The sequence below is a fragment of the Halichoerus grypus genome, chromosome X (genome assembly GCF_964656455.1).
Source record: "Halichoerus grypus chromosome X, mHalGry1.hap1.1, whole genome shotgun sequence".
Lineage (NCBI taxonomy): Eukaryota > Metazoa > Chordata > Mammalia > Carnivora > Phocidae > Halichoerus > Halichoerus grypus.
Window position 1 is genome coordinate 43,749,159 of NC_135727.1, and position 24,408 is coordinate 43,773,566.

Here is a 24,408-nt window from a genome sequence, read left to right on the forward strand (position 1 = left end):
TGTCAGGACTTACCCAAGCAATAACAAAAATTATTCTTATACCTTAGTGCTAACAAAATGCAGAATGATTTTGAAATTAAAGTTACGGTTTTGATTTCAATCAAGTAAACCAGATATTTGATATTAAGGAATTATTTTTATTTGTGGAGGTATATGGCCATATTTATATATAAAATAGGAGTGTCCTTATCTTTTAAAAATCTGATACTGAAACATTTAAAAATGAAATATCATCTGGGGTTAGCCTGAGCATCATTGGGAGTTCAGGTAAGGTGTCTGGGGGTAGAGGTTAAAAGAAACAAGATTGGCCATGAGAGAAGAGTGGAAGTAGATATGGGTATGTGGGGATTCATTTTACTGTGTTACTTGACAATCTTTATAAGACAAACCTGAAAATATATAAATTCAGTCATCTGCTGCTTTTAAAAAGAAAAGGCATACAATGAGATCCTGGCAACCAAATGAATAAACTGAAATGTTAAAAATGTTATTTACCCTTTACAAAGGGAAATAACATTGTACCTAAATCTAGTATCTATCAACCTATTACTAAGAAACACAGATAATGTAATATAAAAATACCACTTAACCATGAGATTCAAACTGATTGGGAGAGGGCAGAGGATTATCAGTCCCAACACAGTGACCCTGTTAAGGCTCTCACATCACAAGAACAAAGAAACACTCTAAGCAGTTTTGGAAAAATGGAGTCTTTAAGAAATCTTATTCACAGTCAAGTGAAATACTCAGTATTTGAGAAATTTCTCTATTAAACCACCAAGTCCCAACTTTGGTAGTGGCTTTAATTAAGTAGAAAAATGAAGCCCAGCTTGCTCCCCCCCTTACACAAATCACCTACAACAGTTAACTGTGGGCAGCAATTTTGAATCACTGATTACTGTTCACCGGTAAGATGATGACAGTGGGCACTATATAAACCATCAAATCTCTAGTAGAACTTCCTCTGTCCAGTAGACACTTCCTGTGATGGTGGAGGTGTTCTGTATCCTGGGGTTTCCAATATGGTAGCCTCTTGCCATATGTGGCTACTGGGCACTTGAAGTATTGCTAATGGGACCAAGGAACTAAATTTTAAATTTTAATTCATTTAAATAGCCACATATGGCTAATGGCTACCACAGTGGACAGTACAGTTCTAAAGTACCTAAGAGAAGAAAAATACACACACACGTTTCACTTAATAGCTAACTCACATTTATTAAAAATTGAAGATTACAGAAAAGCGTAAGATTTGCTTTATTAAACAAGCTCAATTAACTTACCTTCCAATAATCAATGAAAGTATTTAATATCACAAAAGGAATTTTGAAAATGAGGTTGATTTCAACCTCTGAAATTAAAAACAAAAGAAAAGCAGCTAAGACATTTTCAGAAGGAGAGCAACCACACACCTCCCTCTAGTGGCAAGAGATAAAGTTGCTGTTGAAAGTTGAGTTGCTTCTGAAACTATATAAAACTGCTCACAGACATTTCTTTTATATAATTATAACCTAAAGACTCTAGATTAATATATAAGGAAAACAGATATGATTTTTTGTAAACAAAAGTTAGACCGAATTTTCACTTGCTATGAATGCTATCTCTCTAGAAATCTGATCTCTCCAGAAAAAATGATTTGCCAAAGGAAATCGTGGCTTTCAGCAAAACTAAAGTTTATGGAGCCTTAACCAAACTGTGAGCAAAAGAGAGGAGACCTAATTCTTCTCTGTTGATAAATGTGCTGGGATGGAACATGTAAAGGAGTGAATTATGAAGTATAAAGTAGTAAGCAGCAGTGGGGTTTGTAAAAACTCACTGTACATCAAAAGAAACAATTAAAATATTACAAGAGATTTTAATACCCAAAACAACACACTGTTCAGTCTGATATTCAGCTTCAAAAGACAGCTCTGCCACATTGCCAGTTTTAATTACAACCATACATACACATTCAGATTTAACTACAGAACTACTACTTTCAAGTACAAGAAGGAACTCAAAATAGAAACGACCTGTGTTACAGCTATTGTCTTTCCCTTACAGCTTTCAGGAAAAACAACTTTTATATACACTGTAGTAAGTACAGAATGTACAGAAGACAGTTATATATACAAAAGTGCATTAATATAGTAATACATTTAGCAGAAATACAGGAAAAAAATCCTGGTTAACAATCTGATACATTACAGTATTTAAGACTACTTGAAGATTCTCCAAACCAGTCAACTTCCTACTTGCTTTGGTTATGATATTGATGCTACATAACTAACCTCTGAAACTGAAAAAAAGTGAAATTTTTAATCATCCGTGAAATGAAATGTTTTATATATACTTGTGTTTATCTTTAATAGCTTTTGACAATAGTCCTATTAAACTCCCAACACAAAGATTTAGAATGGATAATAACCATACCTAAATTAGAGTACTCAAAGAGGAAATTAAATTGATCCACTACAGGAACAGACATAGTCTGATCCATTCCTAAAAGCCTCAGCTAGATAACCTAACCCCAAAGTCCAAACTTAAATCCAATTGGTCAGCTACTATTGAAGAGCAAGCAGCTCCAAAAAACAAGCCATGGCTTCAGGCCACTGTTCCTTAGAACAAGTCAGAGTAGGTAAGTGTTAACTTGTCATTTATACATATTAATTCTACAACTACCTTTATATAGTCAAAATGCATATGTATAATTAGAGCAATTCTCCTCTTTTCTACCCCTAGCCCTCACCACAAAAAAAGAACACAGATTTCCACAGGTTCCACTGACCACAAAGATGTAACAAACCTGACAATAAAGAAAAAATACTATATATTGAAATCAGAGAAGACTAAACCAGTTTTTCAGAGTTCAGTATGAATATCAAATTAAAAATTAACTTACCATCATGTGATCTAGGTTAGAACATTAATAACTTTAATTTAAAATAAAATTGTGAGGGGGGCTTAAAATAAATAATTTTAATATTAGAAAAAATATGAAAATACAATTTTAGTGAGTCAACTTAGATCTGCAGCTATAGCATGCAACTTCTGTACTCTATTAATAGCCAGTAAATTAGAGGAATTTTCAGGGTTCCTTCTAAGCCTTTGGAATAAGTAAATTATTTTCCAAAGAAATGAGAATTAAGCTAGAATTCTAAGGAGCTATGTTCCAGATACTATGCTGACAGACATGCCTAGGTCTAAATATCTCAGATGTTTCTCACCCACTTAACATAATTTCATTGTAAAGATAGAATTTATCTTACTTTGTCAGACTTAAAATGAATCCAAAGTTACCACAATACATGTGTATACAAATACTTATTTTCTAACTAACAGTCCTTTTCAGGATTAGATTTACCTCTAAGTTTAGACATGTTGAATGTCAGTGTGCTCAACACCAATACCATATTTGAAATACAACTGGGAATTTTCCTATCAACTGTCTCAAACTATAAACTGACTTAGAGTAACCCCCTCCCAATTCTAAGCAAACATTTCTTGAAGATAGAAGAGCTAACAGGTAATCTGTTAAAGGGGAGGGGAGTGTTCCAGCTATTACACAAATGAATGCAAAGAATCCCTATAGTTCTAACAAGAGAATCAAGCTGCTATATAATCTCTGTTCTTGACGTACTTTTGTCTTGAAAATTATCTTTCCAGATACTAAGAATTACCTGGCATTAAAAAAGCATTCTGGCTTATGACCTTTTTCAGAGGAAAAAATGAGAGAATACATTAAGCTCTACTTAAGGTAACTTTCAGTGTTCTTCAGTGACCTAGCTGGGCCAAAAATGAAGTTATATAATGAAATTTAAGATCTGAAAGGTCACTGTTTTGTTATACACTATTACCACTGATTGGTTCAATTTAATGTTTTTGCTTACTGATATCCAACAGCATGGGGATTTTATAAAACAAATTACAATATTTAGATGCTTTTTGAGTTTGAAAAAGCCTGATATTGAGAAAAAGTACAGAGTTCACCTTTAAGGCACATGAGGCTATAAAGTAAGCCATGAACAAAAGTCTCTGCTACAGAATCTGGAAACAAGACTTCTATATTTGTCAAGTACTAACATTTTTGGCTTAAATATGAAGATATATGGTAAATTTCACAATTTTTAAAGCTCATCAGAATCTGGATACCTTTATACAGTAGTTTCTAGGAATTTTTCCTTTAAGAGGGAATTAACACTTTTAGGAGCTAAATAAAATGAGGTCTCCACCCAATTCATAAAGTCATTAAATTACAAGTCAGTTTCTGGGATTAATTCAGCAATACCTATCTATAGTTAAATGGACAAAACTGCCCCAGCCTAAGAAAAAATGAGACAAGTCTCTCTCATGAAAAAAAGCATTATTTTATTCTATGTTCTTGTTAGGGCAGAATGAATTCGCTCTTTATAGTCCACTAAACATTATACTACTTTGCCATACTTTAATTCAGCTGTAAAACTGTAGAAAAAGACATGCCATTTTGTTTAACTCAAAGTTCATACATGTGGTGGGCACTGACAGACTTCTACAAGAGCTCCTTTTTTTCCAGTTTTATTGAGATATAATTAAACTTACATAAAGATCTCTAATAAAATGTTTTTTGAAAAATCTGAGGGAACTTGATCATGCCCTAAGTTAAACAAAGGTTATGTTTAAAGGGGGGAAGAAACTTATTTGCTCCAGTGTCTATTCTCTACAGATGACAACTGACACTGGAGCAAATAAGTCTCACGTTTTTATTAATTGGTTAGCTTAGATTTATATTTAAAAAGAAAAAATACTGAGTTGGATTTGTCTTAAACTCAGAGATATACCAGACTGAATAAATTATTACTTATTCCAAGAAAGAAAGAATTCCAACTTGAATTATCTACATGAGATATTAAAACAGAAAAAACACAGTATAGCACATTAACAAAAACAAGAGAACTTTTTGTCTTTTACTGTTTTTTTTTTTTTTTTTTTTTTTTTTTATGGTGGGAGAGATGGAGAAAGACTTTGTAATCTCCCTCTTCCACATCACAAGCAAACCCAAGTTGTTTTAATTTTTTTTCTTTTAATTAGAGGAATTACTTTCAATCTCCTCTAAACCAACTTTATGGGCAATCTCTAATTTTAGTACTGTAAAGACAGTGCATCCAGATTTACACAAAATTTCATGGCATACTTTACTATAAACACTCAAATCTTTATAAACTTTTAAAACTGGCTTTGTGGTGCTTTGGTAAACTTGTTTAATAGTGACTTAAGTTAAATCTAAGGTAATAAGACTGTGATTGTTGGGAGAGTGGAAAAATTGGTCTTACTTTATCATGACCCTGTTAGGACTTTCTTTTACTGGTCATTGTCAATTGTTTCCAAGTATTTAACAGATAAATGCTGCTCTATGGTCTCCAAAAGTGGCCTGTTTTCCTGGAAGAGTAGGTAAAGAGAACAGACAAGTCATTCTCTGGGATTTTGCTTTTGCTAAGAGCAGGTAGAAAATTCAGCTTTATTTGCTCTTCTCTCCTTTTACTCCTCCTATACTTGGAAGGGAAAACACAATGAGGGTCACCTTCCTCAAAGTATTCTGGGGTTTAACCCCAAGCTCTCTTTGGGCCCTCTAAAGGTGGTTAGGAGCATCAAAGAAAGGGTAAGAGGAAAGTCAGAGGGAGTAATCCAATTGATAACCATATACACATACTTTCATTTTAGGTAAAATTTTTAAGTATGAATTTAGTAGTCTTCATAATCTACCATACCACAGACCTCAGCAAAGCTGCAATACATCAATTTTTATCCTCAGTTTCAATTCTTTAACCTTCAAGGAACTAAAATAATATCAAGTTTTCAAAACACATGATTGTAAGCCAAGGTTAAGCCTTTATATCAACTGAGAATTAAGAATTTAAGTCTATCTCTTTCTTAACGAGTCACTTGATATGATAAAGTTAAAAAAAGTAAAAATCCTATCAACCTCTGACTCTAGAGTTTAAAAAAACATTGATTACAACTCCTTCTACAGAATCATGATTACCTCCCAAGTTATCCACAATAAAAAGAAAATTATGAAAGTCAGCAGCTTGATTGTCAGTAGTATCAGTTTCCATCTTCTTTAACCCACGTGAATGCTTAAAGACATGTGGTAGAAGAAAAGGAATTACACTACTCCTAATGTTCATGATAACAAACTCTCCATGAAAACATTTAAAGAAACTCCATGATTTCACATCTAAAATTAGACTTCTATTAACAGCCAACAAGCTATGGTTTTTTTCTACATCTCACTGTTCTGTGTATTTCTAGTGATTTATAGAGAAGTTTAGGAGAACTGTAAGGGTTTTCTTTAGTTAACTTTGAACATTAACCTGTTCACATGCCAGAAGCTGTTATACCAAATATTTAAAAATTAGAGCTGTGCTGGAAAAAAAAAATGACCTACAAAAAGAACTTAAGACATAGTTTTTGCCTTTGAGACAGCTTCACAGCCTAAAATTTCAAAAAGCAGTGGAAAAGCAGAATCGGTTGTTTTGCTTAATTGCTTTCTCCATTTGAATATTAATCAATATAGCATCAAGTCTAAAGTTCAGCTACTAGTAACATTATTTCCTCAGTAGTCCTCACTTACAAAAGGATTCTGAATTTACATAAAGTGAAAAACAAACCTAACAGGAAAGACATTAGGGCCTGTTATTACACCTTTAAATTAATAACAAATGAAAACAGAACCAAACCTAATGAAGGCACTATTGTAAACAGCAATCCACACCCCACCCCCACAACCTCAAAAAAGGATTTTCACTAGGAATTGAGAATTATACTATGGCCCTTTAGAAAAAGCAAACTAAGGAACTGTAACATTAAAAAGGAAACTGAATTATGATCGCTATGTATGTACCTATACTGACATAATAAACTACTTGTCAGCAGTACCTTGAAATCCTCTAAACTGTAAAAGTACTAATTCTTGAAAAAGCCCACTTAAACCACCCTAAAGTCTAAATAGTCAAAACATTTACTAAATTAGTGGTTCTTAAAACAAGAGCTGCGTGCAGCAGAATAACCTGGTGCTTGTTAAAACACAATGCTGGGCCCCTCCTCCAGGGTTTCTGATTCACTGGATCTGGAATGGGGCCTGGTAGTATGCATTTCTAACAACTTCTCAGGTGATGCTGAAGCTGCTGGTCCGGGGACCACCTGCTGAGAACCACTGGCCTAAATTAATGGTACATCAGCACAGCCCTAACCAAAAGTTTGGTCAAGATGCATGTAAACAAATAAAAGGACAGAATACTTAAATGCTTAGAAAGAATGCTGATAAATTCACCCTTATTACATCAAAACATCTACATCTGCTTCGTGGTCCTCCTCAGTCACTTTCAAGGACAGCACTTCTTCATTAAGGAAGAGCCCACTGAGCCTCTCCTTCCGAGCCTGCCTCTGTTCTTTCAGCTGCCTCTTGCGTAAAGCCTTCTGCTGTAACTTCCGCTGCTTGGATCGCTTCTGTCAAAATACAAATTTCTAAATCAGTAAGGTTCAGTTCTGGCATATCCACCCCAGAATACTTTATGGATCAAATTCTATATTTTCAGAATCTCTGGAGATGTTCAAATTCCTCTGCAGTACGATCCTGGTTCCAGTAAGTGAGCCACTGGCTTAGACTTGAAAATGATTCTTCAAGATCCTATTTTTATGGTATTTGACCAGTGAATCTTAGGAAGAATTGAAACCCGATCATTTTGCCTAGTTATGGATAATCAGTCATTTCAAAGCCTCTTTTTTTTTTTTTTTTTTTTTTTTACCAGATTAAGGTACATTGGTGTCACTGCGGAGTGAACACATAATAAACAATACTGAATACCAATGTAGAGAACATTGCCAAAATCTCTAATGCTTATGCTTTTAAGGTGTCTTTTATCCAAAAGCAGAAGCGATTTTACAATGGCTGGGAGAGAATCATGTCTTTTCCATATTAGGCAAATACCATCTTAAAAGCCCATTAGAAACCCAGTGGGTACTCCCATTCCTTGTCACTGGTGAACTGATGCAAAAAAGGAATGACCACATATCCAGAGGAATCCCCAGGCAACCAACAAAGCTGGCTATGTTTCTGCTACTTTGGTAAGAGCCAGGGAAGGAATCACTGTCTATCTTCTAGTCACCCACTGGGTTCCCAAAGAGTTATAGAGATACCCTTCTCTTCCTTAAGTTGGCTCCAAACTGTCACCACTGCAAGGAACCGAACTTACCTAAGCATCACAAAACCATTCTAAATACACTTACACCTCCCTATTTTTTTTATGTGCCCAAAAGTATTACAAAGAATTCTTCAGCTGTGAATAGACAGAAATTAGAGAAGGTGTTATTATATTTTTAAAAGATCTAAGAACATTCAAGATTAAAACATTAAGAAAACATTTAATACACACACACACAAGACATGCAGAACATTCTTAGGAGCTAATAGACAGCAACATCAGCAACATAGTGAGATCTGCTCAGTAGTGAGTTGCAGTCAATACTGCAATCCTGAGACTCACTATTTCCATCAATTTATCTTACTTAAAACAGACACAAAAATCAGATAAAATTGAATGTGATATGGCTGTGGGTCAAAACAGTATTTCAAAGCACTCAGCCTAAAGGGCTTTACTCAACAGCAGAGTATCCTGCTTGTTCACTTAAAGCCAAAATCCACAGGCATCTAGAGAGCAAGGTGATTTGAACTCTTCAAGATATTTATATGAAGGAGTACTAATGTTAATATTGAAAGGTAAAGTTTTGTATTGATTAGACATTTTACTTTTGAATCCCGAATCCGCTCTGCTGCACTTGCAGACAAGTTGCTGTCACTGTGTGCTCGACTCATGTTGGCACTGGAGTTTGAAGCAGAGTTTCCAACACTGGACCCACTGCTGCTTGCAGAACTGACCATGCTGGCACTGCTGCTGCTGGCGCTGGCACTGGCCCCGCTCACTCCACTGGTGCTTGCGCAACTAAAGTTGCTTCTCTTCCAGGCCTCTCTTGCAGGCCGTTGGCGAGGGCTATGCTCCTTGATATAGTTTCTGACCTTGGAACACACAGACAAAAACTGGTCAGTGTCGTTCTTTTTTTTTTTTTTTTTTAAAGATTTTTTATTTATTTATTTGAGAGAGAATGAGAGACAGAGAGCACGAGAGGGAAGAGGGTCAGAGGGAGAAGCAGACCCCCTGCTGAGCAGGGAGCCCGATGTGGGACTCGATCCCGGGACTCCAGGATCACGACCTGAGCTGAAGGCAGTCGCTTAACCAACTGAGCCACCCAGGCGCCCCAGTGTCGTTCTTTGACATGCTCCCTCAAAATACTGGCAAAAAGAACATTGTACATAATGAAAGACATTATCAGAAGTGCTACAAATGTACTCATCATCAGGGGAATGCAAATCAAAACTATAATGAGGGGCGCCTGGGTGGCTCAATCATTAAGCATCTGCCTTCGGCTCAGGTCATGATCCTGGAGGCTTGGGATGGAGCCCCGCATCCAATCCATCAGGCTCCCTGCTCAACGGGGAGTCTGCATCTTCCTCTGCTCCTCCTGCCCCCCCCACCACTCATGTTCTCTCTCTCTCCTCCGCTCACTCTCTCCCTCAAATAAAAATCTTAAAAAAAAAAAACTACAATGAGATACCACCTCACACCTGTCAGAATGGCTAAAATCAACAACACAAGAAACACCAAGTGTTGGTGAGGATACGGAGAAAGGGGAACCCTCCTGCACTGTTGGTGGGAATGCAAACTGATGCAGCCACTCTGGAGAACAGTATGGAGGCTCTGCAAAAGGCTAAAAATAGAGCTACCCCATGATCCAGCAATTGCACCACTAGGTATTGTGAGAATACAAAAATACTAATTCGAAGAGATACATGCTCCCCCCCATGTTTATACCAGCATTATCAACAACAGCCAAATTACGGAAAGAGCCCAAATGTCCATCAACTGATGAATGGATAAAGAAGATGGGGTATGTATATATATAATAGAATATTACTCAGCCATCAAAAAGGATGAAATCTTGCCATTTGCCACCATGTGGATGGAGCTAGAGTGTATTATGCTAAGCAAAATAGTCAGTGAAAGACAAATACTGTATGATTTCACTCTTATGTGGAATTTAAGACAGAAAACAGATGAACAGGGATGCCTGGGTGGCTCAGTCATTAAGCATCTGCCTTCAGCCCAGGTCATGATCCCAGGGTACTGGGATCGAGTCCCACATCAGGCTCCCTGCTCCACGGGAGGCCTGCTTCTCCCCTTCCCACTCCCCCTGCTTGTGCTCCCTCTCTCACTGTCTCTCTCTCTCTCTCTGTCAAATAAATAAATAGAATCTTAAAAAAAAATTTATTTATTTATTTTTTTTTTTTTTTAAAGATTTTATTTATTTATTTGAGAGAGAGAGCACATGAGAGGGGGGAGGGTCAGAGGGAGGAGCAGACTCCCTGCAGAGCAGGGAGCCCGATGCGGGACTCGATCCCGGGACTCCAGGATCATGACCTGAGCCGAAGGCAGTCGCTTAACCAACTGAGCCACCCAGGCGCCCTTAAAAAAAAATTTAAAAAAACATATAAAATATAATCAGCAAATGGGAGGCTACGAGCCTCCAGAATTTAGGATTATAAGAAAATAACACTTAGGGGAGCCTGGGTGGCATAGTCCGTTAAGTGTCCAACTCTTGGTTTCAGCTCAGGTCGTGATCTCAGGGTCATGATATCAAGCCCCGAGTTGGGCTCTGCACTGAGCAGGTGGTCTGCTGGTTTCTCTTTCTCCCTCTGCCCCTCCCACGGCTTACTCTCTCTCTCTCTCTCAAATAAAGTCTTAAAAAAAAAAAGAAAATAACACTCAGAGAAATTAACAATAAAATACATCAGATTAGGCATTTTTTAAAGGTCTTAATATGATTTAAGTGAGTTGCTGATTTTAAAGATTTTTTTTTTTTTTTTTATTTATTTGAGACAGAGAGAATGAGAGAGAGAGAGCACATGAGAGGGGGGAGGGTCAGAGGGAGAAGCAGGCTCCTTGCTGAGCAGGGAGCCCGATGCGGGACTCGATCCAGGGACTCCAGGATCATGACCTGAGCCGAAGGCAGTCGCTTAACCAACTGAGCCACCCAGGCGCCCTAAGTGAGTTGCTGATTATATCTAAGATTAGGGTGTTTCCTAAATCTTAGCTAGGGGCCCATGGTACCTGTCTTCAAATGCAAGGCACAATTTCAATACTAATGAAAAATGAGCTGGAATGTAGAAAATTATAGTATGTCTGTTGAGAGAAATAGTGAAATAAAAAAAATTTTAAAAGTGATGATAAAGGCAAAAAAAAAAAACCTTAAAAAATGAAAAGAGAACATAAGTATTCATTCAACTATGTACCGAAAAAAAAAAAAAAAAAATAGAGCAGTACAGACTATTTAGAAGATACCAGAAATGTGTATTTCAGAATAGCAGAAGGAAAATTACATTTTACCCTAGCCAGGCTCAATTACTCCATAAGACTACTCAAATCCCCCAATTCAGATGTTCACTCAAGTATAGATAGCCCTCAATAATCAGTATTTTGATTCTGTCAATTACTCTTTTTTAAGGTGAGTTAGAATAAACAAACAGCATAACCACCCCTTAAGTGGTAAAATTAAGTTGCAAAGCCTACACAACTAAACAGGAGGTTCTAGATCCACATGATCCCAGAAAGGCACTGCCAGGTGAGATGTACCTAAAACCTTACAACCATGTGCTCTCAAATACTGCCATCATTTTTTCTAATATTACATTTCAGAGCAGTGATTTGGACCTTAATTATTTGTGTATTTTAAAATATGATTATTCAAGTCTACATACTATAAAATAATGGTTTTCTTCATAGCTGTACAATCTGTATTTTCTTTACATACCTGCTTCAGTTTTTCATCTGTGAGACAGTTAAGTTCAATAATAAACTCACTGTCTGTAGGGGAAATTTGAGCAGAAGGATCAATTATTTTTATAATATCAAGTTGCTCCCGAAGACCCATCTCCGTACTGACTTTACGACTCAGATACTCAATATATTCCACCTATGTGATAAAAAATTATAATAAACAAGATCAATGCCAAAACCTCTGATATTTTATTGTGTCATTTATAATGTGTTTCAAATATCAAAAGCACTTAACATGATAGGTGTTCCCTGCAAAACAGTTAAAGCTCCCACTCAGATTTTACTAAGCAATCCACATTTACCCAGTAGCTTTAAACAGGCAATACACTGAGTTTCACATAGTCTCTACGTATATGCTTTCAATTAAGAACGTCAAAATCCCTACCTGCTCATCGTTTGTCATTGCACTCCAAGGAAGTTCATCTAAATTCCGGTGCTTATTTTTCTTTTTAGGAAGCAGGCAAGGTGAACTGGGAATACTGGGTATGACATCAGAAAGTACATCACTCCCACTGGCAATGTCACTGCCTGGTAACTTTATAAAAATAAGAAGGGGGTAGGAAAAGCAAAATTTTTCAAAAATACATTTTAAATACCACAACATATTTCATATTGATTAAAAATTACTTTTTAATGACAAATACAGAATGAGAAGACATTAATTCTGAATCACTCCTATTTTAGACAAAGCAGCAACATCAACATATTCTTTGTATACAGTCACTTACTCAATGAGATACTTTCCAAAAGCTGAAAATCATAATCAAGACTTGTTAATAAAATGCTAACTTAAGAGTCAATCATCATTAGGGTTTTTAATTCACAGTGTGAATGTAGGCTAGGGCTCACACAGCGTGATGAAAAAGGAACACTGGTCTCCATCTCAGGAGACAGGACTGATCTGCCATTACCTGGCTGTTTGCCTAACACTATGCTGGACATACCGTCAATATAAGACAAATAAGCCATGGTCCTTGTGCTCAAGTCAGTATTAACAACAAGGCAATTAAAATAATTTAAAATATGCTGTTAATATAGAGCAAAACACTTTAAAAATTAGAAGCATTATAAAAGAAAAATTAGAAAAATACTGAGACAATGTGTAGACAAAGGAGAAAAGCAAGCAAGCCTAATACACAGAAAATCATTTTAAAGTGAGATGCACACCAAAAAAAAATGTGCTATAATTTTATACTGCCTAATAAAAATAGAATGGATTTCATTTTTTAACAGCTATCTTGAGTCATAAGTGATACAAAGAACAGTACATATCTAATACATATAATTTGAGGACTTTGGACATAAGCATATGCCCATGAAACCATCACCACAATCAGGGTAATAAATATATCACCTCCAAAAGTCAGAATGGTTTTAATTTTAAATAAATGTGTTTAGGGACACCTGGCTGGCTCAGTTGGAAGAACATGCAACATTTGATCTTGGGGTCATGAGTTTGAGTCCCACATTGGGTGTAGAGAGATACTTAAATAAATAAACTTTTAAAAATAAACAAATAAATAAATTTAAGTCATTCACCAGAAAGATAATTTCTTCTACAAGGAGTACGTAATTTTCAAAGATAATGCTTTCATTTTTACAAGGTACAAAATATCACCTTTTTGTTGTTGTTGTCCTTTGCAATTGCATCTGAACTCTGGAAGATTACCAGGCTTTTGAGGTTACCAAAAGAGAAAAGCTACTTTTGCCACGAAGATTATTGCAATCACACACATCTGGCCTCCTACTATACCTGGAGCACTCTAATAGGTACAGGGGATTCAAAGGATTTTAAGTCATGGTCCTTATACAAAAACTTTATACTCTACTGGGGAAGATAATAACACAAAAATACAATTATACAAAATAGCAAATGACAAATGCTAGGTTTGAAATGATAGGTCATCAATAGAAATATCTAGCAGTGAGTTAAAGCTGCAGGATTAAAGCTTAGGAGAGCTACAAGGGGACAGGCAATGGGGAGTCAGCTGCACAGAAGAGATAAACGAAGATACAAAAATGGGGTTGATCACCATGCAAGGTGACCATGATGCTTAGAATGAAATTGTCTAAGTTACCTACTACTGTTAAAAACCACATTTTCATTTTAACAGTCACTGATGAGTCCAAGTACATAAATGACTACCAACAATTTGTATGACTTCCGTTAAAATCTCATTAATTAACACTGCTTGAATTGTTCATTCACCCTTAGCTTTGATGTTACCTAGTCAGTGTCATGAAAGAATGATTGCTGAATGCATAGATGAAGGCCATTTTTTCAGTCTTTAATGTCAAAAAAGAAAATGTTTTGCTATTTTCCCTTTGAAAGACTTCAAATCACAACACTACTACATTAAAGATCTCCCTGGGGTTCCTAAAACGAAATGAAACAGTCCTTATCGGATGAAAGGCCTCCCCTACTTCAAGCTCCTTTGATGTATTAGGTAAAGGAACTATCAAAATATGTATACTCTCAAAATTTAAGAACAATTTCCATCTAAATCTTTAGTGAATATCTGCTAGGTAACAGACTATATGTTAAGCACTTAAATTTGTGCCTTTGGTTCTATTTATGTGTTTGCTGGGGGTGGGGGGTGGAGGGTGGGATAAAGAAGGCAACTAGTGGTTCTTCAGCTATTTTTTTTTTCAGGGAGAAGTAAAAAGATGCCAGAGTTCAAATCCCAGTTCTGCTGCTCACTAGCCACGTGATCTTGCGGAGGTTAGTTTGCTTCTTTGAGCCCCAGAGTTATGGTTAATGCCACCCATCTCAAAGGATTGTTGAGAAATTTACATGAGGTGATAGGCCTGGCACAAGGCAACCCTCAATAAACAAATGTGTCTTCCTTTTTCCATCTCTTTCCATGGTTTTGTACCCTTATAAAAGGTAGCATAAGCCATCAGAGAATGCTACATGCTGCTAAAGTGGGTGAAGTTTCACAAGGTACTCTCAGAATCACAGAATGGGGAAAAGGAGAAGGCATTCAAGTAAGAAGAACAACTTGGGGGACGCCTGGGTGGCTCAGTCAGTTAAGCAACTGCCTTCGGCCCAGGTCATGATCCCAGGGTCCTGGGATCGAGTCCCGCATCGGACTCCTTGCTCAGCAGGGAGCCTGCTTCTCCCTCTCTCTCCCTCTGCTTGTGCTCTGTCAAATAAAAAAAAAAAAAAAAAAAAAAAAGAACAACTTGGTAAAACCACAGATTAAAAAAAAAAATAGGATGAGGATAAGGAGACTAATATAATTAAAAAGGAAATCAGGGGCATCTGGGTGGCTCAGTTGGTTAAGCGTCTGCCTTCAGCTCAGGTCATGATCCCAGGGTCCTGGGATCGAGCCCTGCGTCTGGGCTCCCTGCTCAGTGGGGAGTCTGCTTTTCCCTCTGCCCCTCACCCCACTCTCATGCTCTCTCTCACTCTCTCTCTCTCAAATAAATAAAATCTTAAAAAAAAACAACAGAAAATCAGTGCTATGGAATTGAAAGCTCAATGGATGAACAAGCTGTTATATGATATGCAGAAGTAGGCCAGTAACATTTTCTAAGTAGAAGTAACTTGATGAAACTAGTCTTGAGGGAAGATGAGTTAAAAAGCAGTACAGGGACAAAACAGAGAGGAAAGACTACAATCAGACAGGAAGTTCTTATTTGATCTAGACCTGGACTAAGATAAAAATGCAAAGAAAAAATGGGAATAAACAGGGAGAATTTCAAATGAAAAACAATTCACAAGGCTGTTTTTAAGATTTTATTTTTAAGTCATCTCTACACACAACATGGTGCTCAAACTCACAACTCTGGGATCAAGAGTCACATGTTTTTCTGACTGAGACAGCCAGATGTTTGACAACTGAATGGATGATAGATGACCATTTGTTGAAACCAGAAGAAAACTGGCCACATTTCACAGTCATACAACCCATCCAGGGTAATGCACTTAAAAGACCTCAATTTTTTATAGCAAGAGACCTGAGGCAATATTATAGATCTTCTAGTCCAACACCCTCATTTTACAAATAAGGAAAAATAATGTCTAGGGAGGGTCATATGGCTAGTGCCAGTATCCAAAGTGGGACACAAGTCTGGTGCTTTCAACTATGCTGGGCTGTCTTGCCTTGCAGGTAGTTTGGAATGAGACAAGAAGGCAATTTGGAATATGGAAAGTTTGTAGTGATAATGAAAGAAGCAAGTGCAAATGTCCTTCAAAATGGCAATAGTCATTTTTCACTACACTGTAAGACATGTCACAAAGCGGAGTCTATTTTTTTCCCATGGAAACACTGTAATTGGAAGTTACATTACTGATCAAGGACTTGGCATCAGATAATAGGTACATTAAATAATAAGGTCATCCAAGTGGAAATGTCAAGTAGTCAATTGGAGATATGGGATTAGAGCTGCAGATGTACATCAGAATTAACTGTATGAGCTCCTGTATATTTATTAGACGAGCAATTTTCCATTTTATATCTCAAGCTAAAAATGCTTAATAATTCTTATTCCATATTTTTCACGGACAATATTTAGTATATTTATATTATAATCAATAACTGTGACAAGTAGGGAGAATTAAATCAAACCTCTGCCATATTTTCTGCAGTATGCAGCAAAATTTTATGAGTAAGCTCATTTCTGTAACAACTGATGTGTAATTTCAAATTGCACCTTTAGGTTTCTAGTGTGACAGCTGAATTACTCACTCTTTAAATTTTCTATGGTTCCCTGCTCAACAGTAAAATAATTTCTCAAGCTCTAACACTAGTCAAATATAGCTTTAATAATAAAAGGACTGCAGGCAAAGAAGACTATCAGAAAAGCAAAATGCTTTGATGCTACTTTACTGTAAGGTTAAAACCCTGCCTTATCAAGTAGTTAGTATTTCTCTTCCCAGAGATTCTATGAATCCTTTATATTTACTTTAGTAGTAACTGAAACATCTGTTAAAAAGATTTAAACAAATGTAGTTTTTAATCACAACAGAGGTAACAGGAATTTTTAAGTTATAGTTAATGATTTTAATCTATATTAATCCCAACACATAATTTATAATTATCTTCTTGGATAATTTACTGCTCATCATTACAAGGTCCCACAAAGAGAAGAGAGCATTTTAAACCTTTCAGAATATTTAAATAGCAAACATCCATGGTAACAGAGTACCCACACTCCACTTTCAGAAGTGGGGAAACACAATGCTAAGGCAGGCCTCATTTTTGTTCCAATGTTCTAGTCAGCCATGTACATTTTTAGTGAGTATTTGGGGATAGTTTTCCACTCTACTCATGAAATTAGTGAAGTCAGCAATTAAAATTAAAAAACGCCTGCCACTTTGCAACATTATGGATAAAAACTCTAAATCAAATAATCAGAAAAAATAATTCTCAGCATTATCAGAACTCCATCCAATTATACTTTATTAAGAATCCTTATAGTAGTCTGATTTTATTTTTTTTATTATTTTTTTTTTTTTTAAAGATTTTATTTATTTATTTGACAGAGAGAGACACAGTGAGAGCAGGATCACAAGCAGGGGGAGAGGGAGAGGGAGAAACAGGCTTCCCACGGAGCAGGGAGCCCGATGCGGGGCTCGATCCCAGGACCCTGGGATCATGACCTGAGCCGAAAGCAGACGCTTAAGGACTGAGCCACCCAGGCGCCCCAAGTAGTCTGATTTTAAATACAAAGTGTGCACTTAAAAAATGAAGCACAGAATAAAAAGGTACCCACACAAAGATGTTTACTGCTGTGTTACCAATAGTGGAAAAAATTTTGAAACAGATGTAAAAGGAATGGTCTCACAAGTTCTGGCACCAGGAATATTATAGTACCAGGAATAGTACCAGGAATATTATATAGTCATTAAAAGAGTCATTATGAAGATCATGAAAAAGTTTATATGTTAAATGGGAAACTGTATTACAGTATGTTATCCAGAAGAGAAGGGAATACTTCCTAACCCATTCTATGAGGCCAAAGCAATACAAAGATATCACAAGAAAACTACAGACCAATATCCCTTATGAATGCAGATGCAAAAATTCTCAGCAAAATGAAATCCAGCAGCATATTAAAACGAATATGTACCATGACCAATTCAGATTTATTCCAGGAATGCAAGGGTGGATCACAACATACAAAAATCAATGTAGTACATCATACTAATAGAATGAAGTGAAAAAATTGCATGATCATCTCAATAAAGGCAGAAAAAGCATTTGGACAAAATCTAAATAGTTCTTTCAGATAAAAACACTGAACAAACTAGGAAGAGAAGGGAAATTCCTTAATATGATAAAGGGCATTTATGAAAAACCTGCAGCTACCATTATGCTCAATGGTGAAAGACTGAAAGCTTCTCTCTTAAGATCAGAAAAGACAAGGATGCCCATTTTTGCAACTTCTATTCAACACTGCACTGGCGATCTAGCTAGGGCAATTAAGCAAGGAAAAAAAGAGCTACCCAGACTAGAAAGGAAGAAGAAAACCTATCTCTATTCACAGATGACAAGATTTTAAACATAGAAACTCTAAAGAATCCACACAGAAAAAAATAATCACTTAAGCCAACAAATGAGTTCAGCAAAGTGGTAGGATACAAAATCAATACACAAAAATCAGTTTTATTTCTATACCCTAACAACAAACAATGCAAAAATGAAATTAAGAAAACAATTACATTTTCACCAGCATCAAAGGAATAAAATATGTAGGAAATAAACTGAACCAAGGAAGTACAAGGCTTGGACACAAAAATAACAGATTCAATGCAATCCCTACCAAAATTCCAACCGCCCTTTTTGCAGAAATGGACGACCTGATCCTAGAATTCATGTGGAATTGCAGAAGGAATCCCCAATAGCCAAAACAATCTTAATAAAGAAGAACAAAGAACCTCATGCTTCCTGATTTCAAACTTTACTACAAAGCTAGAGCAATTAAAACAGTGTGGTACTGGCATAAGGATAGACATATATGTTAATGGGATAGAATTGACAGCCCAGAACTAAACCTACACATCTATGACCAATTCATTTCCACAAGGGTACCAAGACCATTCAATAAGCAAAGAATATAGTCTTTTCAACAAATGGTGTTGGGACAACTGAATATCTACATGCAAAAGAATGAATTTGTACCCCTTATACATTTGTATTTGTATCCCATATACAAAAAGGAACTCAAAATGGATCAAAGACTAGATGTAAAAACTTAAACTGTAAAACTCTAAGAAGGAAACAGGTGAAAATCTGCATGACCTTGGATTAAGCAATGGTTTTTTAAAATATGACATAATAAGCACAGTATTCAAAGAAAAAAATAAATTGAACTTTACTAAAATTAAAACCTTTTGTGTGTCAAAGGACAGTATCAAGTAAAAAGACAACCCACAGGAAGGGAAAGATCTTTTGTAAGTCATGTATAAGGGTCTAGTAGCCATAACATATAAAAAACTCTTACAATGCAACAATAAAAGACAATACAATTTAAAAATGGGCAAAGGATTTGAACAGACCTTCTTCCAAAAAAGAATACCAATCAATGAAAAGTAAGCATATGAAAAGATGCTCAACATCATTAGTCATTAGGGAAATGCAAATTAAAACCAAAATGAAATACCCCTTTACACACAGTAGGATGGTTATAATCAAAAAGACAGACAATACCAAGGTTTGGCAAGGATATGGAGAAATTAGAAGTTTCATATATTGCTGGTGGAAATGTAAAATGGTACAGCCACTTAGGAAAACATTTTGGCAGTTCCTCAAAAAGTTAAACATAAAGTTATCACATGACCCAGCAATTCCACTCCTAAGTGTGTGCCCAAGGGAATTACAAATATACATCTATAATATGTCAACTATACTTCAATAATAAAAAAGATACATACATATAAAAACTTATATCTGAATGTTCACAGCAGTATATTCATAACAGCCCCAAACTGGAAACCACCCATCAGCAGATGAATGGATAAACAAAATGTGATGTGTCCATATCTATTCAGGAATGAAAAGGAATTGGTGTGGGCTGAATGTGTGCACCCTCCCTTCACCACCACCACCAAATCCCTATCTTGAAGCCCTAATCCCCAATTAGGAGGATCTGGGGGTAGGGCTTTGGGTGATAATTACATTTACATGAGGGTAGAGCCCCCATGATGGGTTGGTAACCATAATTATAAGGGGATGAAGAGACCACAGCTCTCTCTCCCTTCTCCATGTGAAGATAAAGCAAAAGGCAGCCATATGCAAACCAGGAAGAGGATCCTCACCAGAACCCGACCACGATGGCATTCTGACCTAGGACTTTCAGCCTCCAGAGTTGTGAGAAATAAATGTTTGTTGTTTAAGCCACCCAGTCTATGGTATTTGTTATAGCAGCTTGAGCTAAGACAGAAATGAAGTACTGTCACACACTACAACATGGATGAATCTTGAAAACATGCCAAGTAAAAGCAGCCAGACACAAAGGCCACATATGAGTACATTTTTATGAAATGTCCAGGAAGGCACATCCATAGAAAAAGTAGATTAGTGGATGCCAGGTGATGGCGGCAGGGGGGAATTGGGATTATCTGCTAACAGGTATGGATTTCTTTTTAAAGTGATGGAAATGTTCCTGAGTTAGATAGTTGTGATGGCTGTACAACACTGTGAATAAAAAATCACTGAATTATACACTTTAAAATTATTAAAATGGCAAATTTTATCTCAATTTTTAAAAGCTGAAAATATTTTATAATTTTTATGCAAATCATATTTACAACTGTACATAAAATAGAAACATCTGAAATAATATAAAAAGAGGGGTTTTAGATTATTTTTTCCTCTTTAAAAACTCTTAAGTGTCGCATTTTTATAACAAAAAAAACTGAAACCAATCTAAATATCCATTATTAGGGAACAGATTAAATAAATTATGACACAGCTATAGAAAAGAATGAGATATTAGTTGAAAAAAAGCAAAGGGCCAAACAGTGGCTGAAGTATGATCCCATTTGTGTGTTTTTAACACTGTGCAAACGTACTTGTATCTACACAAGCTCTTACAATGGTAACCACAGCAGAGTGGGATTTGGAGAATTATTTTTAACTTCATGCCGGTCTGTTTTCATATTTTAATAAGAAAATGTTTGAAATAAAATAATATTTGATTCCTCTTTTGGAATATAAATTCAAAGATTTGGATGGCTTTCAAACATAGCAGGCACTCAAGTATCTGTTGAATATAACATTTGCTTTATGCAAGGAAAGCTTCCTCAAATGTTACTGTCTTTTACAATCAGAAAATGGATATTGCAATAACATGATTTACATTTTCTGATAGACTGCACTCATTATATGGCAGAATTCCCAAACAATTTGCCACAAGGCCATTTTACATGGTATATATGCTACACACACACACACACACACACACACAAACACTGTAGGGCAAAAAAACATCTCTACATATGAAGAGATTACAAAATGAGAAATTGTTATATTTCTGACAACAGAACCAAAAATTATGTTTTTATGATAACAGTGGTTTGTGATCTTAGATATATAGAACATAACCCTGATGCAAGGATATTGTGCCTGTAAGGACACAAAGGCTATTTACTATAATGTAGGAAGAATACATTTGCTTGGATTCATGCATAGAAAAGTACTGATAATATATAATAATGAGAACATTATACAAGTATTAAATTACATGAAAATCCACAGAAAGGTATCTGTAGCATCAGAAGCCTAAATGGTACATCAGCAAAAATAAAGGATACATATTCCATCTAATTCTTAATGTTGTCAGAGATGAAAATATCAAAACAGAAATTCATTATTCTATTTATGGAGTAATGATGGTAATATAAGGGGGAAAAAAAAAACCAAACCTACCTGCCATTCAAACTCACTATCTGACCAATCCCAGTATGTGCTAATAGAAGAAGAGACATCACTGCAGACACTCCCCTCAGGGAATAAATCAAAAGAAGTGAAGTCTTGGTCATCTAACAGTGAATAGCAATCATCTTGGTCGCCAACAGAAACTGATGAAAATAGCTCCTCACTGCATTCTGAGCTGGCAACACTTGTTCCACAAGAAGTTAAGTTCCACCTTAAAAACACAACACAAAAGAAATCACAACACGAACTCCAGAAGCCACACAATTTTAAGATATTCATAGGAGATACATTCAAGACACTTATGAAGAATGTAAATATATTTTTAGGTATGACAATGATACTGTAATTATTTTCAAAAGAGCCCTTATCTTTTAAAGATGTATACTAAAACATTTATAAATGAAATATATTTAGGATTTTTCACAAAATAATAAGGGTTTGAGGAACGAGTAATGCTATAAAACACATTGCCATATGTGAATAATTGTTGAAGCTGGGTGATGGATATATGGCGCTCATTACACTATTCCCTTTACTCTTCTATTTGTCTGAAATTTTTTATAAAAAAATATTTTAAAAGAAAATTGTATCTAGGGCTGCCTGGGTGGCTCAGTCAGTTAAGCATCTGCCTTCGGTTCAGGTCATGATCGCAGGGTTTATGTATTTTGATAAATAATTATAATTAGAAAGGTTCGTCTCAGTATTATTTGTAATACCAAAAAAATGGAAACAGCCTAAGTATTATTGAAGGAAGAAGGTCAAATAGATCATGAGACTTTTTAATTTATAATTAATTTAATTTAATTAATAAAAGACTAAAAAAACAAAAACAAAATACATAATCTTTCAAGATAGATTACTTGAAAGGAAAGTACTAAGTCAAAGAATATGAACACTTCTCAAGGTCATATCATACTTAGTCAAATGACTTTCTGAAAGGCTGCACCAATTTACACTCCCCAAAGCAGTATATAAAACATGCTCATTTCACCACAACCTTAACAGCACTGGAATTTTCTTTCTTTTTTTAAGATTTTATTTATTTATTTGACAGAGAGAGAGACAGCGAGAGAGGGAACACAAGCAGGGGGAGTGGGAGAGGGAGAAGCAGGCTTCCCGCTGAGCAGGGAGCCTGATGAGGGGCTCGATCCCAGGATCCCGGGACCATGACCTGAGCAGAAGGCAGACGCTTAACGACTGAGCCACCCAGGCGCCCCTGGAATTTTCATTTTTAAAGTTTGACCTATCTGATGGGGAAAAAAAACTTTTAAAGATTTTATTTATTTGTCAGAGAGAGCGAGAAAGAGCACAAGCAGGGGGAGTGGCAGGCAGAGGGAGAAGCAGGCTCCCCACTGAGCAAGGAGCCCAACGCAGAACTTGATCCCAGGACCCTGGATCATGACCTGAGCTGAAGGCAGACGCTTAATTGAGCCACCCAGGCGTCCCGAAAAAAAAAATTTTTTTATATCAATTTTTATTTCTTCAAATACTGCCAAGATCAAATTTTAAAATATTAATTAGCTATTTTGCTCTAGTGTTTTTCTATGTGTTAATGTTTTCCTTACTGATTCTATGAGTTCTTGATGCATTAAGAATATTAACATTTTGCCTGTGGTATTTGTTGCAGGGTTACTTTTTTCTTGAAATCTACAAATCTATTTTCTTTTGTAAATTTCCACTAGCTTCATACTGTTAACAAGATAATCTTCATTGCTTAGGCAGTAGCCTAGGGAATTAATCCTTAAGATAATGATTTAGTATATCCGATACTAGTAAGATACTGAAATAATGACTTCCTGAAGAAAAGCCTGTTCCTTACCTATTATTAGGTTGTTTCTCATCATTCATTAAACCCATTTTTTTCTTGAACCATGTTTTTCATTTTTTAACTCCCCCCTTATTTTGTATTATTAATCTTAATTTCAAAGTTCTTGATATACAAAATTTGGGCAATCTGACAATTTTATGGCACTTTTTCCTTTGAGCTAAATGTAGAATATTTGAAAGGATCAAAACACACACAGACACACACTCTCTAAACTATTACGGTTCAGTAACCATCAATACAGATGTCAACAAGCTTTTATAAATAGGCAAAAATCTAAACTTCATCTAACATCTTAGAATACCTTGTAATATTACCTAGTTTCATCACATGCTTACTAGGCAGGCAGTATCCTCATTTTTTAAAAAATCAACAAACCTAGTAGAATTAACCAAATTGTTCTGGATGTACAATAAGACAATATAAAAGCTAAAAAATCGCAATCACTCTCCTAGACTTAGTAAACCATTATCTATGCCATATTCTGGGCAAACTGTTTTTTCTTTTGTGTCTTCAAATTGCATGTGAGCTTTTTCAATCTTTATTCATTCACCCACTCAACAAACAGTATCTTCTATGGGCCAAGTACTGTGTTATGTGGTAGGAAAAGCTGTTAGGTAATTTTTTTTAATGAGAACTTTTTTCTGAGCTTGCAAAAATTCAGTAGAAATGTGTTTCCCTCCGTGACTAATAATGACTTTCCTTTTCAAAAAACTATGCTAGATTTAATAACCTAATGGTTAGATCACTGACAAGCCAGGAATTTGCTTGGTTTTGTGCTCTTAATGTA

At 35.8% G+C, this 24,408-nt stretch overlaps 1 protein-coding gene across 2 annotated transcripts in view; it reads right to left on the reverse strand.

Moving 5' to 3' along the window:
• Nucleotides 1-1,198: 1,198 nt before the first annotated feature.
• FAM199X (family with sequence similarity 199, X-linked) overlaps nt 1,199-24,408 on the reverse strand; it is a 29,580-nt gene continuing 6,370 nt past the window's right edge. The window contains exons 2-6 of one of the 2 annotated variants that reach the window (XM_078064960.1): nt 21,785-22,004; nt 12,292-12,441; nt 11,881-12,042; nt 8,894-9,031; nt 1,199-7,464 (exon numbers count right to left, since the gene is read on the reverse strand). In XM_078064960.1, the coding sequence (XP_077921086.1) occupies nt 7,294-7,464; nt 8,894-9,031; nt 11,881-12,042; nt 12,292-12,441; nt 21,785-22,004 (841 nt within the window). In that variant the 3' untranslated portion in view covers nt 1,199-7,293. Of the gene's footprint in view, nt 7,465-8,764; nt 9,032-11,880; nt 12,043-12,291; nt 12,442-21,784; nt 22,005-24,408 lie in introns of both variants that reach the window. The other variant, XM_078064959.1, reaches the window with a different exon arrangement.